Raw genomic sequence first — 26,924 nt, 5'->3', positions numbered from 1 at the left:
GATTTCTTTAAATATTTTGTATATGTGTATAAACAGGATCTAGACACTGCAAATAATGATACAGTGTAAAAGTATTAAAGAACTAAAAAAAATCCTGAACATTTATGAAAACGAGATAATTTAAATTAGTAGTAACTAAAATCTGATCTTGTACTTGTTCTGAATTATTTTATTGATTTAAAAAAGTTTACATTTTATTTTATAATTAATCGGATATTCTTTTATTAATTTTACGTGTTTATTTTTTTAAGTACATTACAACTTAAAAGCATTGATTACATTCTATATAAAATCTATGTTTAATCTATTAATTAGCTAAAAGAAAATATAACTAAATTATTTTGCTTAAACCAGATATAAAATAGATATTTAATTGTAATAAATTTGAACTAAATTAATGAGGTAGATAAGTTTCGGAAAAATTACTAATTTTCTTCTCATCGTACATAGCTCTTTATAGTAGTACTTTGCTTTTTATAACAAATTAAATATTATATAATACATTTTACATTCGATAAGCAAAGTTTAAATTTCTTTAAATTTTCATGAAAAGGAATCAAATATTTTTTCAAATATATTGTGCTCTTGTGATATATTTGTTTCAAAGGGAGGCCTCTAAATTTTGCAAAATCAATTTCTTTAAAAAATCCTTGAATATATCGAATTTTATCGAATACTAAATATAAACATATTTAGATTTACAACTATTGTTGTAATTACGATACTGTCAAACAGCCAAAATTATAATATACCGAGTTGGAAGCTATCAAGGAAGGTAAGTAAACTAGCTCGTGTAATTTGCGCATAGTTGAATGGGGACCGTCATACGTATCGATTATACGTCTAGCAATCCTTATAAAACATCATTGTATTCATGCTTTCTACGAGACACGCTTATAAGGGTTTGAAAACGACAGGTCTCACGTGTGAATTCGTCTTTTGTTGCCGCCATAAATCACGAGTCTTGTCGCGGGTCAGAGTTACGACCGAGACCGATCGCCGTCAGCTACCGGATAGCCGGTGGCATTCCTGCAGAGATCGATCTAGAGAGAACATAAAGCAAGAAAGCCAGATTGTTTTCTCTTGATATATTCATTTTCTCTTTCTTTATCCACCTCTCTCTCTCTCTCTCTCTCTCTCTCTCTCTGCGCGTTAACGACTATGCGAAAATGGCGTGAGGTGTGGCCGATAATAATGAGGCGAATAGGGCGTGTGTGAAAGATCGTTAATGGGCCGAACTGTGTAGAGAGTTGTTGCAGACCGCGCAAGGCCGATAGATCCCTCGACAGTCATAACAGTTTCGGATTCAGATCCGCGAGCAACGCACTTCATTTCGAATGCCTACGAAGAGTCAACAAAAAGAATATATTAATTCTTGGAAAACGCGGAGTAAAATTAAAATATAAGTAAAATATAAAGTTACTTAAACAAATATCTAGTGGACCTATTAATTATTACACGCAATTTAAAATTTTATATTTTTAATCGCGAAATTTAACAAATTATGTTAAAAATTTTAGAACCGGATCGTTGTTGCAAAATACACTCATTGCAATTAATTCTTCCAAAAACAATTTTGTGCTTGTTGAACTAATTACGCGCTTTTTTATTTATGAATATCGCAATCGAGTAATTTTCATGAGAGGTCTGTAGCAAAGTTATTGTTTTTTCATTATTGCACAAAGCAATCTCTCTCGCATACACAATTAAAAATTGAAAATATTAAAGTGTTATACTCCATGCCACTTTTCATTATCAATATTGTAAAAATATTAGTTTTCATAAAATTAATTAATTAATTACATTTCTCTCAAATTTATCGTTGAAATAACAAACCAACGCAGCAATGTACCTGTATATTTCCAAAGAAATTCTATAAAAATGGGGAATCTTTAAATAACGCCGAAATGCACGTAATATATACATCAAACGTTTACTAATGGTATACCACATTATGCCATGCCTCAGTAGTTTTTTATGCTCTTCATTAAAATACGACTTACCTAAATTATAAATGTTTCAAGCGTCGAACGGTTGCGGAAGTCTTTTTATCGAAAAATTCTGGACCGGAAGCTGCGCGGAACCATCGCTGCTTCTCCGCCCTTCGATCTCATCGAATTCTCTTCTGTTCTCATTAGTGCCGTGCCGCTGGTTGACCATCGCGTAGCGCGTCTGCTTCGGTGACGACGGAGGATGCTGCGATTCGGTGCAGCGACTTTCCACCAGCCATCACGGAGGAACATTGCAGTGCAAGCTAATGCTAAGTGAGCTTTTATAGCCGGGCTATACTAACGGGCACGTGGGACGGCGAACTTGCAATGGGATCAAGGCGGGGCACCATCGCTCCTGCACTTCGGACCCGCGTGACGAGATCTAAAAAAAAGAATGGAGAAAAGATTGAAAGCTTGATCAATCCGATCGAAAACATACGAGGTTGCGTTGCAACCTCGAACCGAGTCGGAAATAACAACCGCGCCTATGCGAGTAGGGGTGAACAACGGATTCAAGAAGTTGATTTTATCACCTTTGCGACGCGATGTTTATTGGCGATACGATTGTGCTCACCCGGAGATAGAAGGGACGGATCTCCTTGAATGGTATTGTAAATTAGCATTATAATAAAATGCATGGCATTTAATGTCACGGAAAAAATTCAGTCGAAGGTTGTGCAAAGGTATCGATAAAAAAAAGTACGCGGAAAAGAGAAATTTGTTAAAACGACAAAAAATTTTACTTATTTAGCAAATCTGTAACCGTAATACAGACAGTTTTCTATGCGCGGTATGTGGTAACTTTAGTTGTATATAGTTAAAATTTAGCTGTTACATTTTTGCTGCTGTAATTAACTGCAACTAATTTTCTATTCCGTGTGGCATATGTATAATATTGCTGCAAAAATCAATATATTATGCCTATAAATGGAAAAAAGAAAGAAAAACAATAATTTGGCAGAACAGAATAGAGCGATCTATTGCGTTTGGCAGATGAGTAATTTGATCTCATAAACGATCAATCCCGCGTACACTGAAAATGTTCACAATGAACGATATATAGGCTATCGCATTCTACAATACTTGAAGTAGAATTCACTTGACAGTGCTCGGTGATTGATGATGTACAAAGCTAAATATACAGCGATACCAGTGATCACCATGATGAAAACGTATAACGTTGTAACCGGCTGCTCGTCCGATCCATTAGCCGAACATATAATCGATTAATGCACGTGATACGCTAAAGCAACTTTGATAATCCCTTTTATGTTACGTTTCGTGCTTTGTAATCATAAACCAGTTAAAGAGGGCATCATATACGTGTAGCCAAAAATCTACTCGGTCGCTTGTATTTCGTATAGGCTTTGATAACTAAGTACAGAAGCGTATGCCGTTGCCAATAACAGCTGCAAGCATAGTTAATACATTCTGCTTTATGGAAGCTTATTCTATAATATAATACATAGATTTTACAATAATAGTAATATACTTGAATACAATTACAAAGGTAATGCAATACAAATAATCTAATATAAGAATAATATATTAACAGAACAAGTAAAAATGTATTTTCATACAATTTATTAATAATTAAGTTCTTCATTTTATTAACAAAAACTAAAGCGGTTCCGGAAGAATACGTTTGCCGGAGTTCCGCCAAATTCTACCATTGTAAAAACGGTTTCATAATCGGAAACTTTGAAGATCGCCGATCTACGTCATAACATAAGGCACACAATGCATTTCCCGTTTCCTCAAAAAGAAAGAGATCACAACGGCGGAAATTGATGAAATGTCCAAGTTAATAAAGTTCGTATTTACTGTTTTTCACGTTCAAACATATCGGATGCAGTTCTTTCGAATTTATTTCGATAGACAGGATGATGGATAGAAAAAGCGGCAAAAGAGTTTCCGTATTGCACAATCAACAGTCACCTTTACGTTTGAGGCTGTGTATGACGTTCGATAATGGCACTGCAAACGATTCCTGCCATCGCATCTGCGATCTGTCGCGAACTTGATAAGTATCGTCGTACCCGAGCTCGCACACTCGTATCCGACGACAATGGAGCCCTCATTCCTGGTGACAATCTGCAAAGCCCGGATGACGCGTGGGCAATGCAACCCGTGCCTCGCCTAGACGAGTGCACAATACAATATGCAATGTAATCGTTCTAATGGCGACAGACACGTGCCTGCCTACGAGAGAAAGCAGGAAGAGGACATGCCTGGGACACGCGAATCATCTTTAGTTTCAAGGTCATTGATGACTGGATGCTCGCGATGAGTAATCATGATTTTATCCTTTAACACTTCTCGACAACGAGACTGTTGCGAAATGCATGCTGACGCTACACGTATATTTTACGAGAGTCATTGACAGCCTTTTCTTTGATGTTTGTAGTATGTGTTTTTAATTTTAAAAGAAAGCAGATAAAAAATATGAAAGAAAGAAATCTTTAAAAATCAATAGGATTGTTATTCAAATAAATTCCATCGTTCACTTTAGAATGTCGATCACATATATTATACGCTTTAGCAAGCTAAAAGTAAATATTATGTCAAGATATCGATCTGATCTGTTGTTGCTGCCGCTGCTGCTATCGGTTGCGTGAATAGACCGAGGCAAACGGAATGTACAAGACCATAGACGGATGCGTTGAAATAGAGCAGCGTGACTGACCCTCGAGCCGCATAGCTTGACTTGTAGCGAGGTGAGACGTTAGGTGCACTCTAGGTGTCAACGCTAGGTGACTGACTTAATGCTGATAAATCAACGAAACGTCATCTCAGCTCGCGGAGAATGTTTGGCGTGTCCTGTGCCGCGCCCTTGGGGTTGGCGGGAGCGTTGGGGGCCCATTCGGGGAGACAATACCCTATAAAAGCGTGGTGGACACCGGTCGATGGCAGCCACATCCGCCTCAGCCATCGAGGCAAATTTTCCTGTTGTACCAGCAACCACCGACTTGTTCCCCCTTTCCGTCATGTGCGCCCAGGTCGCGATTTTCCTCGTAGCAGCTCTTTCGGTGGTAACCGCGGCGCCGTCAGGTTATTTGGGCCATGGTGCCGCGTTAGCAGGACCGATTCTAGGACCCGCGGCTCTCGCAGGTCCTATCAATGGACCATCCGCACTCGCCGGTCCGGTGGTTGGACCGGCGCGCATATCCGGTGCAGTCGACGGTGGGGCTGTTGTCACTGGTGCTGTGGCTGGACCGTCAGTCGTTTCTGGTAGCGTCGCTGGACACGCGGCGGTGGTTGGCCCAGCTCTTGGCTATGCCGCACCAGCCTTGGGATGGCCAGCTCATGGTAAGCCACAACGAATTGTTATAATTAGCTAAACGATAATAAGCTTTGCAATAAGATATAATTAGTTACTTATCGTTAGAGTGTAATTCTATTTCAGAAATTTTTTAAAACTTTACAGTTTCATTAGTTTTATGTGTATGCTGCTATTGTACGGATGTTACATGAGCATAAAAATAATTATTATTCATATAAATTACAACGCATATTTCATTTCACTTGCCAAAACTATTGTTAGCAGACAAACGTTGCATCGTTCCAACGTAACATTCGTTATTTCGTAATAATTTATATATATTTTTTTTTAACATTTATCTTTTTTTATTATATAAAAACTACAGAATCTAATTCATTTAAACATTCTGTCGAATCCAAAACAATTTTTAATTTAAAAAATGTAATATTTAATTCCTTAATTCGATAATGTTTTTTTAAAATGTTAAGAAAATATATAACTTAACAATGTAGCAGAAATAATTTTAATATTCTTAATATTCTTAATTTTAATAAACTTAATTTTCATATAACTGAAGTTTGTTAAAAAAAAAATCATTTACTTCACTTTTAGAATAATGTGCTTGTTGCAACTTTTTCTGGTACGTTTAATAAGTTCGGTGTAATTCTCTTTACTTTTTAGGTGCTTATGGAGCAGTACTTGCTGGACCTGCTGTAGGTCCAGCGGCTCTTGCCGGACCTATCGCAGCTCCGGCTTTGATCGCTGGTCCATCCGGTAGCATCGCTGCTGGACACGGTGGCTTAGGCGGTATCGTTCGTGGATACGCGTCCGGATACTGGTAATTTACTTCACCCGGCAACACGAATTTAAGGACCTCCGCGACTGATCTCTTAGACATCCGCAATCTCGATCATGATCTGCATCACGATTTTCGACGTATTTCCAATCATGTTCATTATATGTGTACATAACCAATTTTTATGCATATAACATTACATATAATAATAATAAACGCATGGCACTTCTGGAACAAAACTTTTTGTTCGTTACATCTTCCTGCATTCATTTGTAACAGTTGATTTATACACCTACATTGATAGATCCACAGTAAATCGATATCTCTAGCTTTTATAAAAGAAAATATTTTTCTAAATGTTAAAAAGAAAAAGATTATAAGGAAGTAACAATTTCTTGTACTTTCTTGGAACAATTAATTCTTATATATATATAAGTAATTATAATAAAAATTGATGAAGGTTCGTCATGCATGGCAATATTAGTAAACCAATAAAATTCGAGTGGTCAGAGTTCATTGTCTTGCCATGTATAATACTTCCTTAAGAGCTAATAGGATTTGGCGTGGCTAGTCAATGGTCCTCTATTTCGCGGTCCATTGTGCCATCATTGGTGCCGAGGTCTCCATTGCGCGACGATACCCGTCTACCTTCTCTAGTAATTGTCGGAAATTGCCTCAACGCTAGACCAATCAGCCGCGTATTCTCACATCTAAAGGGAATGGGTGTTCGCGTGGATATCGAAGCATTTTCCTCTTCGTCTTGCTACCTTGAGATACACATTCGCGCCGTGACATTCTATACTAGCCCTTTAATCTCAGACGAATGCAAGACGCCGTGTTATAATGATGTCACACAGCACCTTCGTATTTTTCATCTGACTCTTGTGACCGCAAAAATTATTACAATATTGCGTCCAGGCGCGTATCATCATCTCAAAGACGTCGACTATACAGATTAAAAAAATATAATTTCTTGCAACAAATACGAATTCTAAAAGCAAATCAGAACTTCTACGATTGTATGGTAAAATTGAGAGGTATGCGAATAAACATACAGCATATCAGTAATAACAAGGTTAATAATAATATATGGTTGATAAAACAGTATTAATTTTAAAAAAAGATTTTTTAATTTTTCAATTTTTGAATCAAACTCAAAATAAATTACCGTACTGTAGACTTTATATAAATAATATAACATCGACACACTTTTTAAAAAATAAAGTTTATCATTAATACATTTTTTTGTATTGGTTTAGGGACTTATTAGACAACTGAATCCTACGTTTGCTCTGTTTCTTGATAAAGTGACGGTGTCGTAACTTTCCTTGTGTAGACTAGACAATGTGTTATGGTTATACAGCGAATACATTACAGAACGGGTAGAAACATATTTTCGAGATAAAATACGAAATATTAAATTCAGCGACAGCTGGAAGACACATTCAGACAATTCTTACAATCAATATTGCTGACTCGTTCGCAGCTCTGCACTGTCAGCTTAAGTCTTGTACAATATTATAATGATATGGCACACACGTGGTTGTATAAATCTTATGCCTTTGTCAATAATATGCATTTAATCTATGTAATTGATTGTAATTTTTAGGTTTATTAAATAAAACAAAATAAAATTAAAAATAATGTTACGTAAATGTTACTTTCTTATTTTAAATTTTAAGTCTATTACTTTACATTAAGTAAAGTTCCAAAGGTATCTTAAGGTGCGATCCATTTGACAGCTATAAATGCTTCAAAATATTTGACTAATGAAAACAAAGGATTTCATGAATTGCCCAATCAATGAATGGCCAATTTCGAAGTGTTTATCGATTAAAAATATTACTAAATTTTAATTTTTTTTGTTTTTTAAAAGTCATTTTTATCAATATATAAAAATCTCAAAGTATTATTCAATGCATCTTTGAGTAAGGTAACCACTGGCTAGGTTTGCGGGAACGATATGGTTGCTTTAACAACTAATGGAGTTGCGGTAAAATCCATCTGACAAAATGGAACGAAAAAGGCATGTTAAAAAAAATGTAGGTTCGGTCTGTTACTAATAAAAATAAAAAATTTTTCTATTATATAATCATATATCAAGACATTACACAAAGTTCAACTAACTTGAAATATTCTTCAATTTATAACAATTTATAGCTTATGAAATTAAACTTTCTGTATGTTGTTAATATACAAAATAATTATAATTTATTATACTTATATATTTTCCAATTTATCTTTTTTAATTACTAAGAGACAATGTTATTAACTCTATTTGAATAATACAAACTTAAAATTTCTTTTAACGTTCTCTCGAATATTTTGAGAAAAATTGAAACATATTTAACACACGCTTTCCTCTGCTGTTATTGGTAATTGCTTGTAAATAAATTCTATAATAAAAAGAATTGCTTATGAGAAAATCGATAAGCTTGCAACTGGAAATCCGTGGAAAATCCGCGAAAGAGGATTGAAAAAGTCACCGTGGAAATACAGTCACCGAAGTTACCCGTAAGCGCGAGCAAACTTTATTGTACTTCATCAACCGAGTGGTCGAAAGCGAGCTTGTTACGTCGGAAGTAGTCGTCGCTGCGTGCTTGATGAGAAAAGTTTAATCTACTAGCCCGTAATGCGTTTTTGCCTCGTCAAATATGAATCGTGTTGTATCGACTTGTTTTTAAATAATGTTGCTGCCCAGTAATTTCATATTTAAAATAAATAGCACATTGCTGCAAATGTACTTTCAACTTTTCATAAAACTCAATTTTCGTGTATCTTATTTCAGTATCATTTCAATCGCATATTTAATTATTGAAAATTTTATGTAAAAATATATAAGCGTTGCTCTACACGTATAAATTAACGCATAACGAGAGCATAATGTTTTTACTATTTTCTCGTAGGAGTGTTGGTTTTTTTTTCGTATTCAAAAAAAGAAACTCTGCACGATAACGCTACATGAAATCGCACGACAACACCAACTGTCGAGCTATCCATGCACCACACGTCCGAAACGAACCGAGTTATGCAAATTCGCGTACACGCAACCCTATATCCGTTCTCATTGGTCCGGGACGGATGCGTCGTTGATATTGTTCTCAAATCACTCGACGTGCTGACATGGGACATGAGAATGAACGCGTCGTGATAGTAGCCGATGATAATGCATTAGATACGATTATGCTCTCGAAATGATACGATCCAATTGGAAATTGATTTATTACGCATTCAGCAATACGTCCAAATTACTTGGATGATTTTGCATGAACAATACATCATGTCACACTTGTACAAACACACACACACACACACACACACACACACACACACACACACACACACACACACATACAAATAGCATTTGCCTTTGTGTATTTAATCTTTAAAACTCAAATAATTACACAGTAAAATTATCAAATTTGTCATTCTCACTTGCTAGTCAATTTTTCTGAATATGCAATACATTTTGTGATTGATATCTGTCGATATTATTTGTATTGCAATTTTGAGATATATAAAGCTTATATTTAATTATTTAAACATAAAGATATATATGTCCATAATATTTTCATTCGCCAATATGTTCAATCAATTTAAAACTCATAATTATAATATATGTAATATTTAAGATGCTATTTATTAAGAATTTATATTTTTCGTTTGTTTTTCTATATACAGAAAAAAACATACCTAATATTGACTAAATTGTGACAAAAGTATCGCAATTTAACCTATAGATATTGTGTATCTTTGATGGTAACAGATAGAAATTAATAATATTCAACGCTAATGAATATATTTATAAAAAGTAATTACGATTGAGACACATCAGAAAGAAAATGACTATGCATAAAGATGATAAAATAGTATAACCCGTTGGCAACCATTAATTACTTCCTTAGCTATTTTATCTTCGAGAATACATATTATCTATACATTTAATTACAATATTTTTGTCAGTTATAATTTAATTGATATCAAACATGGCTTTTTTCACATAAAGATTTAAAAAACGGAAAATATCAATTCTTATTTATTACAAGTACATCTTTTTTGTATGCATGGCATAATTTATGCAACGTTTTAATAATAAATCAAATTATTGTGTACATAAATTTATGAAATCAATTGGTAAAATTTGCTTACATTGTTTGTATATAAACAACGTAATTAACGTGTAAATTGTGCAAAAGTCAATATAAACGAGACCAGCATACAAGCTACGTAAATCTTACACCGGAAACTCTCAATTGTCAGCGTCCGGCTTTTATTAAGTAAATATGCTTTGGCTAGTTGACTCACTTTGAGCTTTTATACGCAACGCGACTCGAGAATTGTTTGTCCTTTTCAAGTTTGAACTCCTTCCAACCTATAAGTAGAAACAGCACACCATCTCGCCAGCATTTGTGATTTTCCTTCACTGTAATCTGGAATTTTATCTTTGACGTGTGCTGGGGCAAAATGTGCAGATTAGGATAAATTTAAGTAAGCAGTAAAAAATACGTTTATAAATTTATCCTGTATGACATAATTGTTCTTCTTCGTACGTGAAAGAAAACTTTAATAATTACGTGTCGACAAACTCATTAAAGCATGTTTATGTAGTTAATAAGTAAAATTGTTTAAGAATTTCAAAACAATAAATATTTGTCATTCACATATACGATATTTGACTATTCATATATTTTTCTTATCGTTAAAATTATATATCTCATATTAAACGCAAATACATTTATTTTACAATAAATAAATTTAATTGTTTTATAAATTTCACAATATAATTTTAAACATGAATTAGACAAAATAGTAAATAAATTGAAATTAAAGAACAGGAATATTGAAATTAAAGGGTAAAGTTAATATATCACCGCCTAATTAATATCTCAGTATTATATACAATAAAATATTTTATTTTTTTATATCAAGAAACAAGTATTTTACAACTATTGTCACATAATTAACAAATGTTGAAATTACATATTGCTCGAAATAATTTTATTTTATTACTTCGATGTACTTAATCGTATACTTACTATTAATAAGTATATCAAGAACATTATTTAAATTTATTGAGCCATCGAATATTATGTATATTAACTGCTGTATAATGTTTTAGTTTCGATATTTTTTTAAATCAATTAATTAATTAATTTTAACGTCCCCCGGATGCAGCAGAACTTGCAGCGGAAGCAGCAGCAGCACCACCATTACCGCGTGAAAGACCTGGCGCTACCAAATTACCAGGAGCAACTACTGGTCCCGCAAAATTTGGCCATGTTTCTCCGTGCACGAAACGATTCAATGCACCATATCTAGGTGGAATAGTTACATATTGCCCCAGACCAGTACGGAAATCATCGACGTACGTTCTGAAGCCCTTGAAAGCAGTTGCTGCTGTATTAGCTGCTGATGACGCAAAATTACTAGATAACTCGCCAAACCTGGGTATATTTGCAGCGTTCACAAAATTAGGAAAAGTGTTTTCATTCTGGTATAATGCTGGTAATATGACTGCTCCTTGTATCATCTGTAATAATTATGCAAATTATTGTTACTAAATACAGCATTAAATTAGAAAAGTAATTATAATTTTAATTATAATTTTATAAATTAAATTTAAACACATCATCTCAGAATGTATGTTACAAAATGTTTATAACTTTATTAATTTAATTTGCAATTATTTTATATATTAACTATTAGATATATTATATTTACGTACATTTGCAGAAACAAACGCCAGGAAAATTGCAGAAATGACGTGACTTTGAGCCATGATAAGAAATTAAACTCAAATAATGTCTTCGTGTAAACACAAAATGCACTTCAGTACTTGTACTGAATTATTAGTTGCACAAAACTAATTTCTGTCGTTCGAGAATGTCTTTTTATATACTAAAGCTGTGTATTTCTTTGTACAAAATCCGTGTCCTCGAAATATCTTTAAACATTGATATGATTTATCCAAGTGTATTAGTTTTGGGTACTTCGCACGATTACGATTGCAATGAACACGTGATAATGTAAGCAAGATGGTTTCATTCGGTCTCGCGTACAATAATCTCACGTTTCAGCATGTCCTTGAAATACATTTACATAAACGTAATCAAATCGATTTTAAATAAGTTGATATATGTAAGCTGTCAATAAAATAAAAAGAAACGATTCAAAATATATGTAAATATAAGTACCTATGTTAATAATAAATAATTTTATAATAAATAGTATTATAATATTTAATTGCTATATTAATCTACAGAAAAGTTAGTTTGAAGTGTTATTAGCGTAAATTGACTATAATGAGTTTATTTTGTAAAAACTGTGTGTGCGTATATGCGCGCGCATAAAATATAATTAAAATAATATTAATATTAACAAGCATCTATAAAATCTCCGTAGGATACTATAATTAATATATAATTAATATAGATAACATTATTAAAAAATATTAAGATAATAATTCTTCTAAATAGTTCTTTTATTTTGAAAAGCACACAAAGCAAAATCTATAAAATTTCAATATGTCAACCTTTTGATGCGTATGATATTCGGTGATGCTTGATTAATTCAAATTTTAGTTGGGACAAAATTGATTGTGGCTCTCCCCCTCCCTTTTCATTTTCTCCGTAGTGCTGCAAACACGCAACACAACTCACAGTTTATTAAATATAAAGAGGCATTTTTCCCCCTTTATTCAATCCTAAATTGAAAATAATGAGAAATATCTCACATGTTTGTAGCAACACACAATATAAATACAGACTTTCATTATGGTATTATGAAGCTAATTGCTATTCAATATAATGAGGCCCGCATATTTTAACAAACTACTAATGGTAAAGAGATTGAAGTTGTTTTATGTAAAAAAATTATAAGTACCACGCTTCAATTATTAAAATATTTAATATTCCAATTTAAGAAAATAAATTAAATGTTCAACGTAAAATTTTTACTCTTAAAAAAAATTGATTAGTCAAAAAGAAATCCGTGATATATAAACGACTTTTCAGCATTTTATTATTTATTGCATTAGTTTTTTGTAACCAGTACTATTTTATATGTCATAATATATTATTTTATGTAAAAAATTACATTATTATAAAAAAGTATAAATAATAATTAATAAAAATAATAATAAGAATACAACAATATATGTGAAATTAGACAACTTTACAATGAACTACATACTATTAATGCATAAGAATCTACATAAACAATTGCTTTGTGCAACGTTGCAGTATTTCTGCTAACACATACTGGAATTCATTCATTCTTAAGCAATATTTGCGTCATCGAGTATCTTTTGGGGGGGGGGGGGGAAAACTGTTAAATATTTAAGATAACAACACAAGGAACAAAAATAATTAAAAAGGAAACATTAAATTTGCAAAATGTGTGATTGACAGTTGAAAATTGTGAATACTGACTTGAATAGTTTTTGACTATTGAATCGTTATATTAATTTAATATCAACGATTCAATCAAGCCATTTATTTTTATTGCTTTTGACTATAAGAATTGTTTACTCTTTTTTGCTTTTAGTAATCAGTTATCTGAAAGATTTCGCTTGAACTCAATTTTCATTAAATTGTCTGACTTCTATGTTTTTTTTTTTGTAATAGTCAATTAATATTATAAATAACATAATTGATAGAATTTAAATAATGTAAAAATACTTTTAGATTTATTTATCTTTATTTTATTAAATTTATTAATTAAATATAAATTATTTAGATAAAAAACGTAAAATGGGAAATGTATAAGTCGATAATGATTTAAAAGCGATGATAGATAACGGAATATTATTCGTCATTCAATTCAAATGGCTTTACTTTTTGCTTATGCTTTGAAAGTACTCTGTAGAGATATATATCAATATTGGATTGATAAAATGTTCATATGGATGTTACTCGTGATTTTTTGATCTCTCTCGCTTACAGCAGTGTACGTAAAGCTAACGAGCAATTCCATAGTACACATCGGCGTATTTTTCTCAGTGTACGCACGCTCACAGAGACAACAAACCGCGCAGGGATAACAATGAAATACAATTAACCAGACAATTTTACGCGGGTGCGGAGAAAAACAGGAGAGGTATTTCCCGCTGGTAATCCTCATAATGGCATAACGCAACGGACCTGATGCACTTTGCTCTAATGCACTCAGCATTGCAGCCGTCAACAATGCCCTGGATGGAACGTTTGAAATTAATATCTCGTTGCAGGATATCGTCGGAAATTCTGACGGACAATAATGGGAATGTTAAAACATATATATATATTTTTTTTTACATTTTTAATCTCTCTAGGATAATTTATTTTATTTTAAATACTCTTATAATTTACAAAAAATAGTACAGTTATATTTGATATAAAAAATATATGGTATAAAATGCCAGTATTATTGTAGAATAAGGAAATATACGCTTATCTACTGTATTCCAGTTTTAATAAGAATGCGAACGTTTGAGAATTCAAGAACGCTTATTAAAAATCAGAACTTAAGATAAGCGACATGCGCGATTGTATGTTTCTCTTAAACAAAATCTCCCGCGAGATAACGATGTATCGCAGTCACGAAAAAGAAGCGCAGGTATTTGAGGTGTTCGTGAGTTTTCTCACAGCAACCGGCATCACCGATAACATCTTTAACTTTACGCCTGCATGCCGATAAGCCCAACAACTTAAATGCAACGATCCCGAATGCCCGAATTTGAGTTTATCCATTTACACCTTATTAAAAAGAATCGTTTCGCAACATGCAAACAATGGCATGAAATATCACATCGACTCTTTGCAACGATATCGAAGAGATTCTCGAAAATAGAATGTGAGAAGAAGAGAAAGCAGGATTTGATAGTACCTAACGTAAAAATTCTCACTATAAAATAACATAATCTCTATTGTCTTTCGATAATTATGACAATTCAATCTACATTTATCGATTAAATCTACATTCGATATTTACGAGTCAATAATTTTTTACCATAATTACTCACTCGAATAGTTAGAAAGAAAAAGAGAGAGAGAGAGAGAGAGAGAGAATAGATTGAAGATCAAAAGTTTCAAAGACAAATTATTACAAGATTTATTATAAAGATGCAAAATTATATGTGTCAATTTGAAGGTGAATATTCAGCTAGACTTAATCTCGACAGTAATATTAACTTTAATTTTAAATCAATTTACTCTCCGAAAAGTTTATATTTGAGAGACTCTTTTAATGTTTGCCTTTTCGTAACACCATTGCAAGAGATATAGGGAGAAGAATCTAAGGAGGATCCTAATCTGACGGCAAAAGACGGCGCCAGACGAAGATTAATGGTCTCATGATACTGGATCTCACCAGGGTTCTTCATGCAATTTGTACAAAACTTACGATCATATTTTTTAACTATAAAATATATCTCAAATGGTGGAATAATGTAAATGTAAAGAACTCACAGCATTAATGAGTCAGAAATTTATTAAGTAATATTATTTTGATGTTATTTTTGTGAGACGCCTTAATATATTTGTATGCATAAAGCTTTAATATTTTATTTAATATTGTAGATATAATATATAAAAGGCTAATATTATGTATCCGTTATTACAAAAATTGTTGCAAATTTTTTAAATTTAAAATTTGTAGAATTTGTGAGTTTTCGTTTCTACTTGAAACAAATTTTTCTGTCTTTTTCTGTAACAGTATACAAAACGCACACGAAGCATTCTAATGGTCGTTCTTTATCTGTCGAAAACTGAGACTAAATTGAAAAGAATGGTAGCCATTTCAACATCAAAATGTCGATAGTTACAAAGTCATTTTACATCGAAAATTTATCTCTAAAAAAAGACTTATTGAACTTCAAAAACACATAATACATATCAACAAATATCTAATTATAAATAGTTTTTAAAAAATTATGTAAAAAATTTTTATTTAATAAATTTAATTTATAATAACTACACTAAAGATCAATATATGATTTAACATTTTTCTATGTATATTAAAATTCATACAAATACAGTATTTGTGTAATGTAAAATATAAATTTTGTTAGAATTTACTATTTTACATAGAAAATTCTCAAAATACGAAATAACGTATTATTAAAATTATATAAACAGATATATCAAACAGCATAATTATTTTTATATATAACGCGCTATATAAAAGATATTTAATAATTCCTTATTATTGCCATATGCCATTTGTCTGGCTGTTTTCTTTATAGAAGATTTTTTTTATAATTAAATATAGATATTAGATAAGTAATAATTTTTTAAGAAAGGGCAAATTTAATAAAATATAGATTAACTTATAGAACAGATGAATTTGGCTATATAGACATTTTTCATAATTTTAGTTGTTCCGTGGACATGATCATTTTCCTATCTTATCGATCTCAAGAGGTCGAGCATTGGTTTTCCATCTATTCTCGTTACGATCACGTCCGTTTTCCTACCATCCCTGTAATCTGCTTCTCGCATACATATCGCGTCGCCGAAAGCCATTATCAAACAGTTATCAATTTTAAATTTGACCTTTGTGACGCGCAACGTCACTTCTCGGACGATTGATGACCCATTGGAAAAAACTGCGACATTTACGGCATAAATTTATAAAATTGATTCAATAATAAAATATTTTTATTGTGACATAAAGGTGCACATTGCGATGATAGGTATAACAATTAATTAAATAAATGATAAAATAAGGCACGAAATTTCGTGTCACAACAGTAAATTATAATTTTAAAAAAGTATTCTAAGTATATTTGCAAGCGAGTGACAAAGCGTAACATTTTATTTATATGTAACATTGAATTATCACTCATTTCAAAACGAAAAAGTGTGATGCCTATCATAAATGCAGGAAAGTAAATAAAGTAATCACTTATTCGTATGATTCAGCAAATAATAAAACACGCTATGTGCCTATTTTTGTTATCATTACGGCTAATTGCCTGCATTTAACTGCTACTTAACTGGTCGCTTATCGTCTTTGGAGGCGATGTTTTAGGCAATTACTGACATTATTACCGTCTGCAAATGTAGACGATCGCCTTTGCTCGGATGCCACGCTCGAAATGCGGCAATAATCAAAGCTAATTTAAAGATAACGGCGAAACAATACCGAGGGCATAGCTTCCATTGCGAGGCCTCCAATAAATTTTACACCGGTATTTGTGGTACACTGCAGATAATTCCTGTAACCTAGACTAACTAGGATTTCGGAGATAAAAAATTATTTGCAAACGTTTAATCGCCAGAACTCTGCTTAAAAACGATATCAAAGCACAGAACTATATACAAGAACTATCGAGAATTGTCGCTAGAATTGTCATAACTAATCAGCACGACACATTTATTCGAGTGTCGTGCTGATTTCAGGCACAAAAAATTATTTGCAAATTTTTAATCGCCAGAACTCTGTTTAAAAATAAAATTAAAGTACAGAACTATACGAGAACAATCGAGAAATGTCGCCAGAATTGTCATAATTATCCAGCACGACACATTTTTTCGAGTGTCGTGCTGATTTCGGGCATTTAAAATTATGTGCACAATTTTAAACGCTAGAACTCTGTTTAGAAACAATATCAAAGCACAGAGCTATACGGGATCTACCGAGATTTGTCGACAGAATTGTCAGAACTATCCAGCACGATTTCTGCTATAGTTGCGATAAGGTGTTTAATAAAACGATATTGAACTGCCCAAAAATAATACCGGAACATTCCTAATATTATTCAAAACTACTAATGTAACATTGCGTACATACATTGAGAATAGAATGATGGTCAAGTACGAGTCGATCAAATAATTAAAAAAATATTCTTATAACGTACATTTCAAAAATAAATTGCTAATATAACAATATATTTTAGAAACTTTCTTTATGTTCAATGCAAATGTATTATAAACTTTTCTAAATGTATCTTAAAAATTTTGGTTTTACTATGGCAATTTATTAAAGATTATTCACACCGGTTACAATTGTGATTGATGCATAAATTTTGTCGCTAAAAATACAAATTTTACATATGGTTCTAATTTTAAATATTCTGCATTGCTTACATAAGAAAATGATATAATTTGCATGATAAAAGTTGTATATGAGTCATCAAAATATTCCGTTTACCCTCAGAAGTATCGAAATAGTTTTTACTTATGTTTGAAATTATCGATAAGAAACTATTTTTGTCTAAAGCGTACAAACTTCCGTAGATTCACATATGTACAAAGAAATGTATAATTTGCGTAAAAAATTAAAAAATTGAAAAATATTTTTTAAAAGAATATATCTGTGTATATGTATTTACTGTTATTTCATTATATTATAATTAATTATATATAATAATTCTAATTATCAAGATAATATGACAGCATTATGACATTGCGCGCGTTCAATCGAATATATACAATGGCACCTTTATGTTTCACGACGATAAATCTATAGGTGCTGGATACCATCCAAAAGTCTTCTTACGTAAAAGCTCAGTAGGATCGCGCGACATTCCACAAGACGTCTCTGTTCGACAATCTCTCGCGGTTTTTCTTCTTTCGTGGGATCGACGTCACACCATTCTTTTCGGTCTCTTTTCTATCTGCAAAACGCTTCAAAAATTAAATCGCGAGATTTATTCTTCATTCATTCTATTTTAAAATACTCAAATGTAGAGCTGACTTTAATAAAATATTACATATTGTATATATAAAATAAATTGGAAATTAAATTCTACGTAAGTAAGTTTAAACAGTTATATAATATATAGTATTTCCTAATAAACAGTTGTACATCATATTATATCAATAGTAAAGCCATCCGAATAGAAAAGTTCAACAAAGCGAGATTCGAAAGCTTACAAATGCAAAAGTTCCTTGGATTGCAGACTTACATTAAGCATTGCGAAAATGGAAAATTTTCGACGTGGAAGATTCAATTCATAGATGTGGACGGTAAAAAAATATATATATATATATAAAAGCACAAGTACATATTGTGCATCTGAAATTGTTACCTTTCTAAAACATTATCTTAATTTTACGTGAAATATATTGATGTTTTCCTTATAACTTTTCGACGTTTCGCTGCAAATATAATAATAAAATCTCGCGATGGTCAAGAAGAAATTGAGAGACGGCCGTCATGTCTGATGATAATAAATTCCTCTCTGCTGTTCTCCGCGTGTCTGGCGGGTCACGAACGTTTTTCACTGTCGATGCGTTTGACCGCGTTCAAAGTTCTCCATAGCATCCAGAGAGGAGTGCAATTTCTCCTCTTCGCGCTGTCGATGCGAGTGCACCGACGAATTATTTCTCTTGGATAAGGGCGGATTTCCTGCTCGGAGCTCGATGCCATTAGTAATGGTTTTAATTTGTGCGGCTAAAACTTCATCCTCCGCCGGCCTCCGATCGGCGCGAAATCGATGACGAACGAGTTAGGAGTGACCGCCGTGCGCCGTGTCGTTCGGAAATGGATTCTCCGGGGAAAATAGTACGTATCGGATCGGATCACTTTCACAGAAGTTGCGGAAATCGAAGAGACTTTTGTGTTATCGCCATGCGACATAATCGGGTTCGTTTTACCGCGATTAATTACTTGCCCTGTGCGTATTTTATTTCAGACTAACGAGATCGCATTAAAGCGTCAGAACAATTCTTCGCATATTTGAGGAAGAGTATTATTTCCTAGTTAAATCCTAATAAAATTTGTAAGACTTAGAAAGCAATTTACTATAATATTAAACAATAACAAAATTTATTGTTTAAAAGATATTATAATATCCAAAGAAAATATTAGAAATGAGAAAATGACAAGTAAAGTTTAGTTAAAATATCTTATTCATGAACAATCTATGTTTTCCTTCAGTATCTGTATTTTTGATGATATATTAAAAAATTGTTGTTATTAAATAAATATATTAAAAAATCATTTTCTCATTGCATTGGCTTATTCAAGAAGAATAATTATGATTTATTTCTGAAAAAGGTTTTCATAAAGGAACGCTGCAGCGTCTCGTGAAAAGATGTACTTTATAAAAATATATATACATTTGGAGTAAGAAATACAATTGTGTCTGTTGATAAAATATGCCATGTAAAAAAGCAAAAAAAAATAAAAAATTTAACATTAGCAACATCGAATATACTGCCATCCTTCGGATGCGTAAGCAACTATTGCGCCATGTTCTACTGCAACTCCAGCCAAACCACTTGGAAACTCAATTTCAATTCATCATGGGGTTTGTGTCTTGACTAACTTTCAATTCCCATAGAATTATTTTGAAATTTGTTGTTGCTTATTTTTCTGAAATAATTCTAACTACCATTTGTTATATTTTGCCCAACATTTTTCTTTAAGAACATTTTAAATGTAAAAATAATTTTCCACGCTTTTACTTCGTTTTGATAAGGTTCTTAATACTTTAAATAAAATACGATAATTATTATAAATTAAAGAAATTATATTATTGTTTATTATTGTATTTCTATTGTATTTTTCTTTTGTGAGCAGCTTTTCAGTCTTTGCTTAATCTTCCTATAGTAAAAAAACAAGGCCTTATCGTTAAATGTTGTACGTTGCGTTCACAAAAGTTGTTATCGCTAATGTTTCAACTTTCCAAAATCACCATTTACATGTGAAAGAAATAGAGTGCACGTTTGGGAACATGAAATTTATAATGAAAAGAAGTTTATGAAGCAGCGCGCGCGGACGATCTCTGTTCGTCCCTAGGAAAATTGCCATAAAAGTCTTTTAAGTTTACGGCGCGTGTAGCCGTGCATGAGAAGCATGAAAGAGCTACTAAAACTGGTAGTAGCTGGTAGAACTTAATATGGCGGCCTCCAACCTTTTTCCCCTTTTCTACGATGCAACTTTGCGCTTCTTCGTGCAACTTTTTTCTAAGCGATAGAAGTAATGCCTCAAAATAAGATATTTTATTTACATTTCACTACAATATGAAAATCTCTTTAGTCAATAAAATTTATGTATTATATTGAGAAATTTATAAATCAGTACATAAAAATTCATTATTAAAGTCTTCTAAATTAAAAGTTAATATTCGATTTTGTTGCAAAGGGTTTTTCTCGATATTAAAGTCCTTAGAAATTTTGAAGTTTTAACGCTGAAATATTCGCACCATGAAGAAAAGAAAGAACGGTTCAACAATTCTTTTGTCCTTTTACTGTTATAATATTTTGTATTAAAAAATAATGTAAACATATTAGTGCTATTAAAAAAATTTATATAGCGCTAATTAAAGTGTGCTTGATTGGAAAAAATAAAATTGGAGATAGAAAACAATAGAAATTGTCATATAAACCGTTGCAATATAAAAGACGTAAGTAATGTGCAGCAAATAATAATTATAATTTCTATTAAAAAATTTTATTAAAAAATTGTATTGTCCTTGACCGTTACAGTCAACTGATTTGATTTATATTTTGCGTCGGTAGAATTAAAATTCTTGGATAAGTATTAGCAATAGTTTAAAAAAAATTAAGCCATTTTTAAAAAATTTTGCTGACGAACGACCTGATCAACAAATTATAAAATTATTCGCTACACTGCACTATAATCTACAATAAAATTACTTAAACGTATCTAAGTATCAACGTCGAAAACACATCCCGTCGATTTGATCCTCCAAAACAGCATTGCATTTAAAGCTCATTGCTCCGAAAGCGCGCGCTAATAAAACGCGTTCTCACATGGTCTTTTCGAGCGAGCACGTGGACTAGCGCGAGTGTGATTGGCCGGCGACCACGTGGCTGCTCGGCAAGAATATCGGCGCTCGGGAATGTTCGGCTGATGTCGCGAGTCGACGACCGAACGACTGAGCGGCAGTCGCGCGCCGGACTCTGTCACGGTAGGATGTGTATGTTTATGTTTCCGCGATGATACCGGTCCGCTTGTCGCATACGGAGGTTATGTTTACGCACCTCACAAGGACAACGTACGTCTTTACACGCTGGTGTTCCTAAAGGCCGACTATCTCGAATGTCCCCGTGCCTCTCGAGGCGTCGTCACAACGATATTCCAAGGATTTCGTGAGGTTTTTCCATCGCTAGGGATTACGTGACAGTTGCGATGAGAAACGTGGTAAGTGAACACCGTTGCAATCATTCAATTGTAAATACGAGAAAACCGTTTAAAAGATGACCAGTAAAGGTAAGAAATGCAAATTATTTCGTGTTTTCGATCGGAGCAAATGCAATTAAATATGAGGTTTATATTATACTTTGAAGCTTATTAGCATGTATATGACTAGATGCTTTAACTTATCCTAAAAGTTAAAAATTCACCGCGAGAAGATTAAATGAATTGAATCGACAAGCAAATTTATGATTTTACCATGAAATTGGACAAAATTTTTTATTCTTATATTTTTTAATCTTATATTTACACAATTTTATATTTTACACAATTTTAATTAAAATATTCCGTATATAAATTTACCGTTTTAATTACTAGTTTTAATTAATTTTAATTTTTGATTAAAATTTTATAAAAACATCATTATTTTTCATCAATTCTGAAATGTTCTCAAAGTTATTAAAATTAAAATTTCTAAAATATATTCTAGAAATAAGATTTCGGCAATGATTATTTTTAAAATGTAAAATCTAATTTGTCAAATTCACTTACGTTGCAAAAATTATTCGAATGTTACGAATGTTACTCTTTGTCATTTTTCTAATCTTTTGTGACATCCTTGGGAATGTGATTGCCGAAAACAATATACATAACTTATTTATTTCAATTTGGTAAAGCGAGTTTCGTGCCAGGACTGCCCAGGACACGATTCTGCTTGGTTCGTTGGCAAAATCGATAACTGCCTCTCGAACTGAGACGAATTGTTCTGGTAGTTTGGAGTTCATTGTCTACCACGTGACCTGTCAACCAAGCAAGTCTCTCAATAACTTCTTTTTCCTTTTCTTTGGTTTTACAACTCGTAGCTGATATATACAACTGTATGATAAGCCATTCTATAATTTCAGTAATTTGTTATAAAATAATATTAATAATTTTGTTGCATATTTTTGTGTAAGTTATCAATATTAATAATACAATCAAGATCAATTTTATATTAATAAATAAATAAGTACGTGACGATATTGATAAATTATATTGATATATAAATAAGTACGTGGCGACATAGAAATTTATGTGAAAGTTATATTTGCTTATATTATGTTATGGCAAAATACTGCAATTACATTCAAAATGATCGATTCTCATAATCAATACCATTGTATTGATATTGATTATGCATTTTCTAAACCATTCCGTCGTAATTGATTGCAATAGAAAGTAATGTGACGTGTCCAATATAATTACTTTACTATGTAAATCGTAAAAGTAAATTGAAAATTACATTTACGTAAGTATAATTGAGTCAGAACGACGGATATAGATGCACGATTCATACCGAATTAAAATAGCGTATTTCCGATTGGTTTAATTAGATTTTGTACTTATTAAATTACAAGCGAATTAGTTAATTATTCACTGCAGTTTTTAATAAATTAAAATTCTGCTCTAACATTGTTAAAAGTGATAATGAGCGGACAAGAGCGAGGTAGCTTTTACATTATTAATTTTTTTAAATTTACTAACGAATAAAATCGTGCATTATTTTATGCATAATATATGTCGATTCTATTTTATCACGATATTGATAAGTTTAATCATTATTTTTCCTTTCTGCGTATAGTATCGGAAAGCAAAATATATAAACAATGATAAATTATACGCATAATTAATATTAAACCTCGCAATAATTATGTCGTACTTATTATTATAGTTTATTACAACAATGGATAACAAAATTGATAGCGAAATAAAATTACAAATACTATATACACATCGCGTATCAAGTCTATGTCAAACTACGTTCTTAAGAACTGCGAACTGAAGATTAAAATTCAATCAATCGGATAATTTTGATTTTAATTTGTTTTGTTCTGATTGGTTTAATCTTCAATGCGTCTGATACAGACTTTGTTTCCATAACATAATTTTGATGTAAATAAATGTTGTTTGTTAGTTTGTGATGTTAATTTGTTTGTTAATTCGAAAACTAACGAGATTACCTCAAAGCAACATACATAATTAAATTACTTGCACAATCTACTTATATTGAATCAATGGCATGTAGCTTAATTAACGGAAATATTTCATTGAAAATGTTCAAGTTATTGTTAAAAAGAAATCGAAGATCTTAGTTGCTGATAGATGAATTAATTATTATTCTACCTAATTAATTTTATTTATTCATTTTGGCTAAAGAAAGAGGAACTTTATTTCATAACAGTTTGCATTACTTTTGAAACATAAATTGAGGGCTCTAATAAATAATGTATGAGCTTTTTTGAAAGAATTGTTATCATCTATATACACGCAATAAATATTGATTGTTCTTAACTCTATTTCGATAAGTAAACGGCAGTTTATTTTTTTATGTGTTCGTACAAACGAGTGGATTAAAACGGAATGTGCTTTTATACCAGCTTTGCTCACTCGACAGTAGTACGGATGATTAAATTTTATTGCATCGCCCCGCGAAATGTTCATATGAAGTTATGATATCGATATCCGGAACATTAAGCGCCGGGAAATCGAAGAAAAGGGTGCAATAAGAAGAGAGAAACTGAGAAATGAGAGAGAGAAAGGGCACACCACTTTATTTGAATTTCTGTCGTATTACAGATGAGATCGCGTTACTTCAAAATCCAAGGAGTCATATGCAAATTTAGTAAATTTTCGAGCATTGGGTGGACCCGTTCTGTATAGTAAACGTCCCAGTGACCAGGCATGTTTGTCCTTTTCAAATAATTAAAAAAGTTATTTAAGACAATTTTAAAACAGTAACTAGTAAAACTAGTAAGATTAGATTTTAATTAGTAAAAAGTAAAGCGTCAACTTACTCTATTACTCAGTTGTTCAACCAAAAATCTTTTATAAAACTCACCCGCATGTGTGCGGAACCGCGAAGCTCTGCTGACAAAGTATGGAGATATTTCAAAGAGAGGCGAACGAACGTTGACGATGCTCGCCTACATATTGCCCGGTGAAATCGAAAATCGATCGATCTAAATTCGCCGTAAAACGGCACGAGAAAATAATTAAAAAGGAAAAAACCGTTACGGCGCCCCTTAGTAAGCGGTTTCTCCGTTCTCTCGTACAATCCACACATCGAAGGCGAAGAAAATGACCGTGTTAACGAGAATTCCGGAAAATTCACGAGCCGCTTTCCTTCTATTTTCCTCCCGAGGAGTCGGCACAATGCGATATCGCGAAGATGTTTTAAGACGACCGTAAATCACCCCAAAGGTGGCGGATGGCCAAACGTGAGAAGAGAAAAGAGAGCAGAAAGAAATATATTTAAAGCACTGCCTTTCTTTCTCTTCTCTCTCTCTCTCTCTCTCTCTCTCTCTCTCTCTCTCTCTCTCTCTTTTTCTCCCCCTCTCTCGCGTGCGTTGTTCCGTTCTTCACTAACACTCTTCGCTTCTCTCATCACCTTCCATCATTTCCATTCTCTTTGCGCGCACACTCGCATATGCCAGTTTTTCTTCTATGCCATTAAGGCGTTTCTATGGCCACGACGAAATTATTCGTCGAATAAAGCGGTGCGATTAAGGCAACCTGGATGCGACGTAGAACGAGAATCTTTCTAAATTCCCGGAAGATTTTGGCTTAACAATCTTCTTATTCTTCCCTCAAAAGGAGCCTGCTACGAGACTCCGGAACCGACAGAGAGAGCTAGATATATTTTCATCCCAGATGTTCACGGTCTTTCACCTCTTCCAACGTGCTAATTGCAAGATTACAAATAGTATGTCGCAATCTCTCGCACGAGGAAAGTGAATTAATTTCCTCGGCGCTCTAATCACGATAACGTTAATCTCTTACTTTGAATTCATTACGCTTATACTAACGTAAAAGAAATTCTTTCATGTCTCTATTTTCTTCAACTTGTATAAAGATTTGAGATTTTAATAGCAAAAAATGTCTAAATAAGACAGAAATATTTGACAAAATAAATTTAAAAAATTAGAAAAATAATAATGAGTTTAATAATGCAAAATTAATTATGTCTTAAAAATTGTATCTTTAATTACTCTGCGTCGATTGATTAAAAGAATTCTTTTACAACATGTAGTTACATTTTCGAGATTAGTCTTAGGGTATATTGTACAATGGAGTGCGTCTCGAATAAAAGAGTCGCAATTATTTAGACCGGAATTTCATACCGAACAATAGAAGTAAGAAAAACATTCAATTCTCTCCTAATAGAGCCGAGTGAGAAGAATTACTGAGAATATCCACGAATTCGCGAAGAAGTCGCCAGACAGTCTGCTGAATTTCTCGTAGACCAATTCACGAATTGAAAATTGTTTCTTCTGAAACCACCGCGTCGTCAGCGACGTCCACGGAGGAAGTCTTCGCGCGAGGAGTTTCGCAAACTGTTCCCCATTTCGCAAAGAAATCATGACATTGAATTAAACTCAAATAATATCGGTGGTTTCTGCCAGCGAATGCACCACCAGCGACAAAACACCGCGGTTATTTCGCAATTTTATCGATTTATGAGACAGCATTGGCGAGCAAGAAACGCGTCGAGTAAAAACAGAATATTAAGTTTGCCGAGTAAATCATATGATGGTTTCGTTTGTTCGTGAAACATAGAAGATGCATTTTACAATGATGGAGAGTTAATTTAGTCGACATAAATTAAAACTGTGCTTCAAATTAAGAGAGAAGAAATTTTAATGTTTTGGAGATCGAATCTGTAACATTTTATTTCTTTAAGTATATTTGATTTTGTAATAATTTACATAATAAATATTAGTAATGCATTAGCTTGAAATTTTGAACA

At 32.5% G+C, this 26,924-nt stretch overlaps 3 protein-coding genes and 2 long non-coding RNA genes across 8 annotated transcripts in view; 3 read left to right on the top strand and 2 right to left on the bottom strand.

Moving 5' to 3' along the window:
• Window positions 1–151: 151 nt before the first annotated feature.
• LOC114254302 overlaps window positions 152–26,924 on the bottom strand; it is a 137,319-nt gene continuing 110,546 nt past the window's right edge. Inside the window, exons 2-3 of the long non-coding RNA XR_003625690.2 lie at window positions 2,004–2,373; window positions 152–1,341 (exon numbers count right to left, since the gene is read on the bottom strand). This is a non-coding gene — a long non-coding RNA (uncharacterized LOC114254302). The remainder of the gene's footprint in view (window positions 1,342–2,003; window positions 2,374–26,924) is intronic.
• LOC105840634 (tetra-peptide repeat homeobox protein 1) lies at window positions 4,883–6,288 on the top strand. Its single transcript, XM_012687626.2, has 2 exons — window positions 4,883–5,300; window positions 5,935–6,288. Exons 1-2 carry the CDS (start codon window positions 4,898–4,900, stop codon window positions 6,093–6,095), a joined length of 564 nt encoding a protein of 187 aa, XP_012543080.2. The 5' UTR covers window positions 4,883–4,897; the 3' UTR covers window positions 6,096–6,288.
• On the bottom strand, window positions 11,163–11,861 carry LOC105840630. Its single transcript, XM_012687616.3, has 2 exons — window positions 11,775–11,861; window positions 11,163–11,579 (listed from the first exon to the last, which is right to left on the bottom strand). The coding sequence occupies exons 1-2, from the start codon at window positions 11,826–11,828 to the stop codon at window positions 11,205–11,207; spliced, it is 429 nt and encodes a 142-aa protein (XP_012543070.2). The 5' UTR covers window positions 11,829–11,861; the 3' UTR covers window positions 11,163–11,204.
• On the top strand, window positions 11,495–11,912 carry LOC114254303. The gene is made up of 2 exons (XR_003625691.2): window positions 11,495–11,631; window positions 11,783–11,912. It is a non-coding gene; the product is annotated as an uncharacterized LOC114254303 (long non-coding RNA).
• LOC105840633 (glutamate receptor ionotropic, kainate 2) overlaps window positions 21,877–26,924 on the top strand; it is a 113,923-nt gene continuing 108,875 nt past the window's right edge. For all 4 annotated transcript variants that reach the window (XM_012687623.3, XM_012687620.3, XM_012687621.3 and 1 more), the window contains exon 1: window positions 21,877–22,144. The gene's annotated coding sequence lies outside the window, so the exon portion shown is untranslated. The remainder of the gene's footprint in view (window positions 22,145–26,924) is intronic.

Source organism: Monomorium pharaonis, chromosome 8, assembly GCF_013373865.1.
Source record: "Monomorium pharaonis isolate MP-MQ-018 chromosome 8, ASM1337386v2, whole genome shotgun sequence".
NCBI classification, from domain to species: domain Eukaryota; kingdom Metazoa; phylum Arthropoda; class Insecta; order Hymenoptera; family Formicidae; genus Monomorium; species Monomorium pharaonis.
The sequence above is the reverse complement of the archived record's forward strand: the minus strand, read 5'-3'. Positions and strand labels throughout refer to the sequence as shown.